The sequence below is a fragment of the Hevea brasiliensis genome, chromosome 5 (genome assembly GCF_030052815.1).
Source record: "Hevea brasiliensis isolate MT/VB/25A 57/8 chromosome 5, ASM3005281v1, whole genome shotgun sequence".
Classification (NCBI taxonomy): domain Eukaryota; kingdom Viridiplantae; phylum Streptophyta; class Magnoliopsida; order Malpighiales; family Euphorbiaceae; genus Hevea; species Hevea brasiliensis.
The window spans coordinates 2,784,299-2,798,010 of NC_079497.1; the positions used below are offsets into that span (position 1 = coordinate 2,784,299).

Here is a 13,712-nt window from a genome sequence, read left to right on the forward strand (position 1 = left end):
AATGCTAAAAGCAAATAACCAAACCAAATATCTCTTGCTTTCATTTAATTATTACAATTACCATAAAAACTTCAAAATTTTAAACTTTGTTTGTATATAGTCTCACACAAAATTTTTAATTTCTGTTATTGGTGGATTACTGTAAATAGATGAGGCGGCCGCCTTTGAAATTTCCTCCATTTCCATCCTCATCAAATGTCAAACATTTCCCATTCCACAAAATAGTGGACTTATTAAGTAAAGAGGACCATCAAGAAATGTGTGTAAAATAGATCAATCCTTCTATAATTAAAGAGTACCCATCAAGAATTGTGTGTAAAATGGACCAATTCTTTCATAAGTTTTACTAGATTTGACACAAAGATAAGGGAAACAATGTCTTATTCAAGACGCTTACTTGATTGATCATTTTCATGCTTTTATACTTGAGCACACACTAGTTTTTATTTAACAAGTTTTCTTTACTATTTACATACATATCTTTTCCACTTGCACGTCTCCCTAATTAATATATATATATATATATATTGGTTAATATTTTAATTGCAATTCAAAAAGACTATTTACTAGTTAATTTATTTTTAAATTGAGCTATGTTGTGTTTTATCTAATTGTGTTTTTTTTTTTAAATTAAGTTGCATGGAATTTAATAATTTTTAATTACATTATCTTAGAAATTATCATGTTTACTTAATTAGTATCTAATTTAAAAGAGAAATGAATACTAGGGTAGTTTACACTCGTTATCTCTCAATTTAACTGATTATTTCATTTTAATCACCCAAACTTTTATTTATTAAAATAAAATATATTAACTTCTGTTTTGTTACGAAAAAGTTTATTTAACCTGTAATAGCAAGTAAGTTTCTATGTTTTTTTTTAATTAATACTAAATTAATATTTAATCAAAATAAATTTATAAATTATTATTTTTATATAAAAACTAAAACATCATATACTAATAAAAATATTATTTTAAAATTTATTATTATTTATAGGCTATTACAAATTAAATTTATTTGGTAACAGTTTTTATATATAATTAATAAATTTCATTAAAATAAAGTAATTTTATTAATAATAATTATTGATTAATTTAATCACAAAAATAAGAAAAAAATTAAAAATATGATAAAATGGTAATTTTAATTTTTATTAATATAGGTTTGCAAATTTTTTTTGAAATAAAATTTTTATTTTAATAAATTAAAATCAAATAATTAAAATAAAATAATCAAATAAATTAAGGAATGATCGGTGGAATTCACCTCTTAAATTATGTGAATCCAAGAGTTAAAGAATCGTATACTTTCCTCCACAAGGTAATATCCACCACCATCAATATATATATATATAATTTTCAGTATCTTTACTTGTTTTTTAATTAAAATTTTCTTTGGTAAGAATATATGTCTTATCAAGAGGAATATATAATGAAAAATATATATACTCTAAATCTTAATTGCCATGTAAACGACTCTTATTGAAGATGGCCTACATGAAGATCAATAATGTGAAGCAATTGACTACTCATCCACAAATGATAGCAAAGGGTTAACAACCCCAACAACTTTTTTAATTTTTAATTAACTTTTACTTAAGATGGAAATTCATAATTAATTTTACAATTTTAGAAATAATTTCAATATTACTAAATTAAATTGATTGATAATTAATATTATGATATAAATGGTAATTAATTAACAAATGACAAGATAATTAATAATCATATAATATATTTTTGTTAGTGTTATCACCTAGCCCTTTGTAATTGTAAGCGTTTACATCATTGAACATGAGCCGGACAAGACAATTTCTTCAATCTCCATGCGTGGTTGGTTTCAATTATCATTCAATGCTAGAGTTAATTGCAATTTTTATTCTAGAAGAATTTGGATACCCAAATTTCTTACAAGACAACAAAACTATACTGCAAAGCTCAAGCTTATCAAGATTCTCTCAAAAAAATAATTAAAAAAAGAGACGTTTTACTTGCAGATAAGCTTGTGATCAAGATGCTAAATTGTCTGAATTTTGACACAAAATTTTAGTATAAATTGAAGAAATGATGTAGGATAGGTTGGATTATTATTCTTAATTGATTGTCATTAAGGAATAAAAGTAGATAAATGAAGTGGTTTCCATATAAAATATTAAGTCATTTAATTTAAGCAAATAAGTTAAATATTTTAAAATTCATTATGGCAAGATATGTTTAGTCGATAAGGATGTGAGCTGGCTTTCAAATTGATTAGAATTTGATTTCGTGGAAAAGTATTTTATCATTATTTATTTTAAATACATTAAGTTGATATAAAAAATTTTTCTTTTATTTTGTGAGTAATATAAGAAATTTAAATTTGATAGCTAAATGCATATTATGGTAAATCTAGATTCTGAGTTATTATTTCTCTAATTTTTCTAATAAAAAAAGAAAAAAGTTAAATTTATGAATGCGATGCCAACACTCATAAAAAGGAAAAACGATTAAATATATTTGATTAGAAAAATAATATTTATTTTTAACACTTAGATTGAGTTTGTTTGATGAAAAAAAAAATTATTTTTTAAATTTTTTAATATTTAGGGCATATTTTTCATAAAAAATAATTTTTGTATATAAGTTATTTTTTATGAAATAAATACCAATATTAATTATAAAGAAAATTCAGACACTTGAATGATAAAATTGAGAAAGTTATATATAAAATGACAGGTTTATATTGGAGGAAACTTTATCCATGATATTAGGGATGGAGAAAGACAAATTTGATTTCATGAATTGCATGGCGACTATAAGGGCAATGGGCAGGCCATTGCTGAGTGCGACAATATTCTGGGGAGGTTGGACCTTAGTCACTTAACCAAGCGGCAAAGAATTATCCGATTTTATGGCTGATACTTTTGAAGTAAACGAAAAAGATGAAGACAAGAGAACTCACATTCAAATATGAGGAAGGAGTTGTTTCTTGCTTTTTATCAAGATTATTTTAAAATTGAAAAATGTAATATCATCTAAGTTAGTGTTATTGTTATAAAGTATTTTGTTAGAAGATCTGTAAATTCAATCTCTAATTTATGAGTGTGTCGTTTTCCTTCTGTAAATATTTATGATGTTTAATACTTTAATATTATTAATAAATTAAAAAAATAATAAGATAAGACGCTAAAAGCTGGTCTTGTTAGGTGACTTTAGGTCCTTCTGTCTTGAGCCATGGACAATCGAACACGTGCTAGGGAACATGACAGAATTGATACCTCATGCAACGGGGACATCTACCCTACTGCCACATCAACTTCTCTTGGCTCCCTTTAAATATTTTCGCATTTTCTTTGCGAGTTGGTTTATGCTTCAGCCATGAGACCTGTGTACTAGGGAGCTTCCTTAGCCGGGTCGACATTTTCTAGTTCATACACTGTATCGAGTCACCAATTTCTTTATATTCTGTTCATATTCTTGCTTAGCCTGCTAAACTATACACGTATTGGAAGAGGTTAGTTAGTTTCTATCTTTTCCAATATTTTAGCCCAAAAAAATTGGGTCTTTTTGGATCAATCCCAGTTTTCTTATTCCTTATTTAGTTTAATTTGTTTTGCAGGAAAAAGAATTTTGCTTTAATCGACTTCTCTCCTAATGGGTTATTTCTTCTCCGTCTCTCTCTGATGTGGTTCAGTCCAAAGTTGCCCTTGATCAACTATTAGCTTGATACTCATTGACCAAGTTCCTGAATCATGATTTACAATTCATGTTCTTGCGTTTCAGAGAGAATTTGATTGAGTTCCTTTAATGGGTATCTTGGTCTCTATATCTGAGAACAGAAGATACATAATTTTCTTTAATATCTCATTTCTGTTAGTGGCATGCGTTTTCTTGATTTTACAGTTCAACCCTGCTCGATTTCTTGTTCCTAACAGTGCACAACCGTCTAATGACGATAGTCAACAGGACTGCAAAGGGTTGGAAAGTCTAGAAGACTACCGAGCCAAGTGCCATTACCTTAAATCACATATTAATCCTTGTGTCTCTGAAGGTTATATTGACTATCTCCACCTTTTCTATTGCAATTTTGGAAGAATTCCTCTTTTGGGCCATTGTCTTCTATTTCTCTGGCTTCTAGTGCTGTTCTATTTGTTAGGGAACACAGCCTCTGAATACTTTTGTTCTTCCCTTGAAAATTTATCCACTCTATTGAAACTATCCCCTACAATTGCTGGGGTTACTCTCCTTTCTCTTGGCAATGGTGCACCAGATGTATTTTCCAGTCTGGTATCCTTTATGGGTAGTGGGACAGGTGACATTGGCTTCAATACAGTGCTAGGTGGTGCTTCCTTTGTTACCTGTGTTGTGGTTGGAATCATGAGCATTCTCTTGAAGCAAAAAAAGATTATAGTTAACAAAGGTGCCTTTGTTAGAGATGTTTGCTTCTTGCTTTTGGTTCTTGCATCCTTAAGTTTCATATTGGTTCACGGAGAAATCAATATTTGGGGTGCAATGGGATTTTTGTCCATGTATATTTTCTATGTGGTTGTTGTTTACTTCTCAGACACCCACTGGCGTAAAGGAAAGGAAGATGATAGTTCAAGTCACTGCAGTGACTTGAGCATACCCATTTTAAGCGGCATGGGAAAAGGGGAGGTAAATTTTGTGGAGGAAGGTGCTTTAGAAGGTGTTGCTGAGGTAGAAATCAGTGAGTGTTGCTTTTGTTTAAGATTACCTGCTCCTTGCCTTATGCTTATTAGCATACTTGAGATGCCCCTTTACTTGCCTAGGAGATTGACAATTCCTGTTATTTGTGAAAAGAGATGGTCTAAGCCAATTGCTGTTGCTTCTGTGACACTGGCTCCAGTTCTGTTATCAGTTCTTTGGAATCCCCAGGAAGATGATGCCTGTTTTGTGAATAGCCTAGTGGTATATGGAATTGGGCTCTTATTTGGAATAATATGTGGGGTTATTGCATATGCTAGAACTGAGAATTCAAGCCCTCCAAAGAAGTGCCTATTTCCTTGGCTTGCGGGAGGGTTCTTAATGAGTGTGATCTGGAGTTATATCATAGCTCAGGAATTGGTAGCCCTGTTAGTTTCCCTTGGATATATATTTGAAGTAAGTCCTTCAATTCTTGGGCTAACAGTCCTTGCCTGGGGCAATTCAGTAGGGGATCTGATAACCAATTTGACCATGGCCTTGAATGGCAGTCCTGAAGGTGCACAAGTAGCTATATCAGGGTGTTATGCAGGTCCCATTTTCAACATTCTTTTTGGTTTGGGTTTGTCTCTTGTTGGCTCATCCTGGCATCAATATCCATCTTCTTTTGTGATCCCAAGAGATTTATATCTGTTGGAGACATTATGCTTTCTGGTGGCAAGCTTGCTCTGGTCTCTTGTTATCTTGCCATGTAGAAACATGAAGCTTGATAGGGTCTTGGGGGCAGGGCTTCTGGCTATATACACAATTTCTATGTCTGTGAGGCTGATTCAAACACTTGGGTCTTTCCAATTTCAAGTTACATATACCTAGCCCTGGCAACTTTTCTTGGAAACCATGTAATTCCACCTACTAACCACTTTCTTTGTACAGTAAGTGATCATCAATTGCAATATCAGTACATCCTTTTCTTTTATAATTTGATTCGAGGCAATAAACATATTTGCTATTTGCTTCCAATATTTTTTCTTCAAGAAATACAGCTTCTTTTTCCTTACAATTTAACTTGATTAATGAGATTTTGTTAAAAGCATTTGGTTGAATACCGTCTGAAAAATTGGAAAGATTAAAAATCCATTATTTTTAGGAAGAAAACAGTAAGAAAAATGAAAAAAAGGTAAAGACTTCATAGAAGTTGGATAAGGCATCTATAAAACGGCCAAACAACAATAATTGACAGAACCAGGGGTCCAATTCAGTAATCTATTGATGCTATTGATATGATTCCCAGCTAGGAGACAAATAATAGTCCAAAAGGAATACCATTGCAGTGAAAACGTTGGAAATTATCTTCAAAACTTGTATGATTTCGAATTTAAGTCTAAGCATACAGTTACTTTTTATAAAAAAGTTGGGTATTCTTAAAGATAATATCAGAACCTTTCCAATTATATATCCACGTGCTTCTTTCCAATTATATATCTATGTGCTCCTTGTAAAATGTTGGGTATTATTCTCCTTTTGAGCTAGATTTTGAGAGTGGCTAATTTAACAGATTATTTTATTTTAATTTTTTATTGGGCTGTAACTGAGTAAAAATAATGACTATAATTGAGAATAGTGTATGATTATAGATTCCCATAAATGAGAAGAAGAAAATGAAATGTGGTGGAAAAGATTCGGTTCTAAATTCATTGGAAGAAGATGGATTTTCAAGAAGTCGATTTTTGGTTGTATTACTCTTTGGCAGAATCCTATGTTAGCAAACAACAAAGGATGGTCCCAGCTGAATGATCACTGTAGCTTCTGGCAGTTTCAATTGTGGCAACTTATGGCCAAGCCACCACTTGATCAAACATTCTACAGCTTTGCCCTGGTGTTGGAGACGTATATGCTTTGGCTTTTGGTGGCTTGTACAATAATTGCAAACGAGTATTCAATAAGTTATTTAACATACTGTAGCTGGATAATCTACTTGATTGTAACAGTAGCATGCTGAATCTCATAATTATGCTTGTTTATTTGAATGTTGCTTATTTCAATTTTGAAAAAAAGTGGGGAGGGAAAAGAATTCTATTTGATAATTTTGGGAGTGACCCTGACAACTTCCCCACGGGCTGTCTGCTTTGATTGTTACACTTGAACAATCATTTTGTTTTCTTCTACAGGGTTTTTTTTTTTTTTTAAAAAAAAGCAAATTTTATTTTTACTATTAGTCTTTCCACTAAAATTAAATTAAATTAAAATTGGGCAAGCCTGTTGGATTACTCATTGTTCAAGGCTTTTGTTATTGAATTGGGAGCCCAATCTACAACCAATCCACTCATAATCGGGCTAATTCCAAATTTCAAAACCTAAATCAAGCCGAGTTAAATCATTCATTCCAATCGCCTAGCCACGCGTAACTTGGTCGCATAAGGCACTTCTCAAAACTTGAACAAGCCAGGTTCCAGGCTCCTCCTCCCCCTTTCCCCTATACCTTGACGACAAAAAAAAAAAAAAAAAATCATCCATTCCAATCTCTCTCATCTCATCTCAGGTTTCTGATACTTGAAAATATATTTTTTCAGAGTTTTTTTTTAATTATTTTTTTATAACTAGCTTTAATTTGAAATTTTTTATATTACTAAACTAAATCACATTGCTACTCTTTGGGTTACTGAAATGGGTGGTTCAAGGTACCAACTTGTCACACATAATTCCACGGATATTTCTAGTGGACCATACTGGCATCTCATAGGCAGTGGTTGTGGTCCAAATACTCCCTACAGGCAAATTATTGCAATCCATTCAACTTGCAAGACATTTACAAAATAGGTGTGCCCAGGCCCATTAGAGTTAGTAGGTATTGTCTTCTGTCAATTTCTCACGTATATCCCAACAACTCAATAGTTTTTAGTCTATCCTAACCTAATTTAGTTTAATAGTTAAAGTATTTATTTAGTTTCTCTATACTCTCTTTTGGTATTTCGTTTTTTTCTCTACAGTCAAGTGAATTTTTTCTTTTTTTTTTTTATATATAAAATTTTAAGTTCAATAGCTTAGATCATCAAATATACAATGTGATTTTGAAGCGAATGAGAGCAAATAAACATTTGATTATTAGAGGCAATGAGGTTGGTCAATATATATTCATCTTGGACAACTCATTTCAAATCCTAGTAGAAAATGGACAAATTGACATTTTAGACTCATATAATATCATAAATGAAGTACAAGGCTCAAATTATGCATTTCCGAAGGTACCCATGTCCCAGGTATTGAAGTAAGAAATATCATGGAGTTTCAGAACGCCAAGAGCCCTCCCTAGCCTTAGGGACAGAAAGCAAAAATATATAGCTAGGAGCCCAATACCAAGAGACTTGTCTAGCCTCATGCTTTTTCTGGGCAAAATCACAAGGGCCCAGAGCAAGCCTGCCATCAAAAACAATAAGGTCTCATACAGAGAAGGATCTTTGGGTATGACAAAAGAAGATGGGTATTTGGACCATGATGAGATAACAAATGACAAGCCCAATCCCAGCAATGTATTGAACATTGGACCAGCATAGCAACCTGAAATAGCAATTTGGGCACCATCTGCCCCACCATTCACTGCCATAGTCACATTGGCTATCAGATCTCCAAGTGAGTTGCCCCAAGCCAGGACAGTGAGCCCAAGAACTGAAGGGTCAATCCCAAATATATACCCTAGTGAAACCAACAGAGAGACCAGCTCCTCAGCTATAATATATGTCCAAGTTATACTCATTAAAAACCCACCAACTAGCCAAAGGAACAGACACTTGTTTGGTGGGCTAGACTTCTTAGTGGAGACAAATGCAAGATTTCCAAGAAACATTCCTATAAACCCTGCCGTCATGTAGATCACTAGGCTGCTTCTAGAACCCAACTTTTTTTCTCTTTGGGTGTCACATAGTGCTGCCAGTAGAAGTGGTGCCAATGTCACAGATGTAACTGCATAGGGCTTAGACCATCTCTCCTCATTAGCAACAGGTATAGTCAACCTTCTTGGCAAGTACAGAGGTAGCTCCAAAACATATAAAAACCTACCCAAGTAGTAAAAAAAAGATGAATCAAGACTGAAGCACATTGGACTTCTTTCCTCATCTTCAAGACTGGTTTTGTCAACCAAAATGGGCTTTTCATCATCAACATAACCAAGTAATGGTATACCCATCTCCACAACATCCCCCTGGCTATCAGTGATGAGAATTTTTGAAGATGGAGAATTGGCTAATGGGTTCACTTTCTCTTCTTTCCTAAAGAGAAAGTGCATAAGGCAAACCACACAAACATAAAAGAAGTAGATAGATAGGAATGAAATGGCAGCCCACAAGGTAATTTTTCCTATAACAATGATCAAGAGAAGAGAACAAAGAGACAAAAGAAAGAAGGAGACATCTCTAATGAAGCTAGATTTATCAATTGAAATCTCTTGGGCACTTACTAATGTACTTATTACACCAACCACAGTACTAGACACAAAAAATGCTCCACCCAAAACACTATTTAGGCCAACATCACCATTGCTAGAACTAGTAAAGGAAACAATACTAGCAAAAACATCAGGAGCACCATTGCCAAGAGAAAGAAGGGTGACACCAGCGATAGTTGGAGAGAGCTTCAAGATTTTGGATAAGTTCTCTAAGGAGGAGCAGAAATATTCTGCAGCTGTGTTACCCAAAAGATAGAATAGAACAACAAGCCATAATAATAAAATAGCATGGCCAAGTACAGGATGTTGACCACAAGTGCAATAAAAGATTTGGAGATAGTTTATGTACCCTTTTGGCCTGCACCCTATATGAGACCTGAGATACATGCACTTGGATTTGGAATCTGTATGTTCATGAAGTCCTGTGCAGCCATTGCTCCTTATCAATTCTTGAAGTGATAGAGAATGGCTTGTGTCCGCCTCATAGTTAGATTGCTCGTGAAAATATGAGATCGTGATATAGAAAACGAAGAGGAAAAAAAAGGAGGTGTTAAGGAAAAGAATTAGTTTTTTGGGCTGAGATTTGGTGTTGAAACTCGCCATTCAAAAGGAAGCTTGTGGAGAAGGAGAGTTACAGGTGCAGATATTGAGAAGTGAAGTCCATAAAATTGAGGGACTTCTGGCGCGGAATTGGTAATGTTTTCTTTGGATTATAATGAGGAAAGATATCTATTGAATAGGAGCTTTAATAAATGGGCTACAAAGAGAGTAACAACAAAAAATTTCTCCTCCCGTTTTGGACTGTTAGTGTACAGAAACAGAAAGATATGTATCAAATACGAACTCAAATCCACCAAACTAAGACAGGACACAATATCAATGCTTCTAACAGAAATATCAAACACATGGCAGAGATAGGGGGAATGAGGCCTCACATGAAATATCTCATCATTTGTTAGGATTAGGGTAAAAAAAGAAATGATGGGTACTATAATTGGCATAGATTTAGATAAAGTTATAAGTAATGGGTATAGTATAGTATATTTTGCAAGAAATAGCACACTATATGTGTGGTTGTTCTGACCCTGGTACCATGTAGATTTTTTTTTTTTCCACATATGCACTGACTAGCTACTTTCTAAAGGGCCTACAAGATCATTGTCTTTTTGAAAAGATATTGAAGAGGGAGGGAGATGTATTCACTATTTAGATTAAATTTCCTCTAACCAAAGAAAATCCCATGAACTTCTATGTATATATTGTTGTATATGCTTCTGGTGTCTAATGGCCAAACCTCAGTCTTTCTGGATACTGATTTTCAAATTTCCACTCATTTCAACGTACCTCTAATAAGAACATTCAAGGAAACTTCCTAGTAGGCAAGAGGAGAATAGAAGGCATTAACAAATCTTCCTTATCATACTTTCAGAAAAAAATATTTAGTTAATATGACCCATCAATCGCTTTGAAGCTTTCTTTTCTCATGTAACTTCAGAGCACTAGCATCAGTGAAAATCGAAGGATAATGAAGGGTTATTGTTCTTTATCTTTAACCTAGAATTCTTGAATCTTGATTATAACGCAGCCATGATGTCAAATTTAGCTCATATAGCACATATTATAAAATTATATACATGATCATTAATTGTTTAACTTTATTTTTTCACATTAATGTTTAAACAACTATTGCCTTTTCTTTCTTTCCAAGCTATCGGGTTATGTCAAAATCACAAAATTCCCTTCTTTTTTTTTTTCTGTAGCTACTTGAACCATCTGTAAGTGGGATTCACTAAATGGGATGAGCTTAACACTAACACTATGGAAGGGATGCTTTGGAAATTTGCAACTTTGCATGGAAAATCATCTTAAAGGGTCTAATTTTATCGATTTCTTAAAAGAGTCGAAATATAATTATTGTACATAACATGACTGTATTTTAAGTTTTCCCCAGTTTGGACCTTGAACAGGATCGAGTTATACCATATTCTCTCTTTTCTTGAACTGAATTGAAATTAGTCTGTTTAATTTAATTTGGTTTATAATCAAAATCATATATTTTTTTTTCCTTTTAACAAAAGAAAAAAAGAAAAAATTTTCACTATTGGATTAAATTAAAACTAGACTGAATCAAAATTAAAATAAAAAAATACTGTGACATGGGTCCCTAAAACATTTAAAATAGCACTATTCGAATTGAATTGATAACCAGATAAATTCAAAATTTCATAACTTTAGAAATAATTCCAATACCTCTTAAGCAAAACTCACGCTTAATTATCATTTCTTCTGTGCTGATTAGTCACTTATCATTTATTCTATATATGTTCAAACTCTTTAGTCCATCAACTTGAAATGCGGTTTAATCTAAGACAGTATTCCCACTGGAGCTGGAGCACATGAAAACCGAATTCAAATATTCGTGGGGAGTTATTCTTCCTTCATGCATCAAAATGTCTAATTTTCAATATCACTCCTTATCGTATACAGTGAAAAAGCTTTCCCAATACTCATTTTTGTTCCTTCTTCTTTCCGGTGAAGGAATCAAACAACAACATAAAGAACGGAAATGGCCCCTTCAAGAATTCTTGTTCAAGCATGACAATGTTCAGCAACTGAACAACGTAGCTTACTCAAATTTCTGTGGTCAAGCCCTAATTTAAATTTCAAGACAAGAGCTAGTCCTATAATAATTCATTCGTAGTTTTGCATTCATTTGTAACTTTTACAAATGAAAATTAGATAGTGACCAACAAAAAAAGAAGTGAAAAATGTTGTACACAGTAGTGCTCCATTCATGCATGGAATTTCCCTACTAGAAAGCATTTAAGAGACTCTTTCCGTTGGCATTTTTAGGATCTTACTCTCAGCACATTGCTGGGTGGTTTAGGGTGTGTTAGTCCTACCCATTTCTTTTTTTCCCCTTGCAAAATAATAAAAAGAAAATTACAAATTCAATAGTTTATTGATAAAATTTAATTCCAAACGTCAAATCCTAATAAATCTCATCTTTACTATTGGGCTATAAAGAATTAATTTATAAATCAATGGTTAGGAATTTCAATATTTAGATCTTGTTGGGTAACATCTTTTTAAGATAGCTTTAGTATTTTGACCATAATTAAAGCAGTACTTATCTTATTTATATTCTTTAGTGACGTTATTTACTTTATTATTTAAAAGTTGAGGGAGAGATTCATAAAAAGTTAGTTTACTCTCCTAGTTATTGAGGAAGCATTTTAATCAGAGTTAATAAGATGATATCACTATTTTTTCATTTTATAGTTAATCTAACAATTATTTTATCAAACTTCTACTTTAAATTACTATATAAACGGCTACCACCGATTGCTTATTTCTAACGGTTAGTAAAATAGCTAACAGTTGTTACAACAACTAATATTGTTGAATAGAGCTTACTTTCATGTTCAATTTTTTTAAATTTTAAATTATTTAATTAATGTAAAATTAATTTTATGAGAAAAAAAGAATAAATCATGCAAAAACTCTCCATATTTGGTGAAATATTTGAGTCCAATTGAACTAGATGGTTGCCAACTTTTAGAAATTCAATATAATAAACTGTCAATTACATTTAAAATCCTTCATTTTTTAAGGAATATATTTTTTTTTCATTTAGCTTTAATTGAGATTTTAACTCAATATTTCATAGTTATATAAACGAATTAGTACCACTACTAACCCTTTCAAGGATTAGGAATGCAATATCTCATTATAGAAGTGCCCGTTTATTCCACAGGGCACCAGGCCACGCACATGCAAACACTTCCTGTTGTTAGCATGTCATATTCAGAGGAGGCCTGTCCCTGAAAAGTCAAATTGATTTGCTCACTGATGTATCATCTCAAGGAAAATGGAATCCTCTCTCTCTCTCTCTCGCCCCCCCGGCTCCAGCCCTCACCTCCATCTCCATCATAATGACTCTGCAATCTCTCGCTTAACTTTAAAAAAATAATTATGTATGCAAATAAAGGCACGAAGTTACCTGGTTTCTTCCATCTTTAACAAAATCAATTCCATATACAGGAATGCAGCTCATAGTTGCAGCCTGCAGGGCTTTACACACTGCTACATTTGAAGTGAAAACTAAGTTTCAAAGCTTCATTAAAGTTTGTTAGTGTTCTGTTGATCAGAATAAGTGGACCAGCAGATAAAAGAGACGTGCATATGCAATGGCTGTTATTTACCGTTAACTAATAGAAATGGCTATTACTTATGTGGGATTTCTTTTTTATTCAGAGGGACGTAATTCATTTCAGTCTTTTGTTTCTTGCAAATTTCTAAAGGTTTTTTTTTTTGTTTTCCTTTTTCTCAACTTTTTATTTAAAATTTTAATTTTTTTTTATAAATCTTTCACTTCTTGAATTAAAATAATTAATCAGTGAAAGTTTCAATCTATATCCATATTTTGCAAATAATGAGTTTTAAATTGATGATTAATGTTAACAATACCTAAAAATAATAAATTTAATGTCTTTTATTTGATATATTTATATTTATTATTTAATTGTGGTATCATAATTTCACTTATATGTTAAATATTTATTCATTTTATTAATTTTGTAAATTTTTTTTTAAATATTGTGTATAAGGATGGAACTAGAAATTCAACTT

General features: G+C 32.2%; 2 protein-coding genes across 2 annotated transcripts; one reads left to right on the forward strand and one right to left on the reverse strand.

The window, feature by feature from the left end:
* The first annotated feature begins 3,333 nt into the window (after positions 1-3,333).
* On the forward strand, positions 3,334-5,662 carry LOC110655742 (cation/calcium exchanger 2). Its single transcript, XM_058146598.1, has 2 exons — positions 3,334-3,494; positions 3,600-5,662. Exon 2 carries the CDS (start codon positions 3,788-3,790, stop codon positions 5,513-5,515), a length of 1,728 nt encoding a protein of 575 aa, XP_058002581.1. The 5' UTR covers positions 3,334-3,494; positions 3,600-3,787; the 3' UTR covers positions 5,516-5,662.
* Positions 5,663-7,722: 2,060 nt separating this feature from the next.
* Positions 7,723-10,000, reverse strand: LOC110655741 (cation/calcium exchanger 1). Its single transcript, XM_021812175.2, has one exon. It carries the CDS (start codon positions 9,681-9,683, stop codon positions 7,869-7,871), a length of 1,815 nt encoding a protein of 604 aa, XP_021667867.2. The 5' UTR covers positions 9,684-10,000; the 3' UTR covers positions 7,723-7,868.
* Positions 10,001-13,712: the final 3,712 nt, after the last annotated feature.

Bases quoted from the DNA above. Each gene is read 5' to 3' on its own strand.
- LOC110655742 (XM_058146598.1), top strand. From the start codon at position 3,788: ATGGGTATCTTGGTCTCTATATCTGAGAACAGAAGATACATAATTTTC.
- LOC110655741 (XM_021812175.2), bottom strand. From the start codon at position 9,683: ATGGCGAGTTTCAACACCAAATCTCAGCCCAAAAAACTAATTCTTTTC.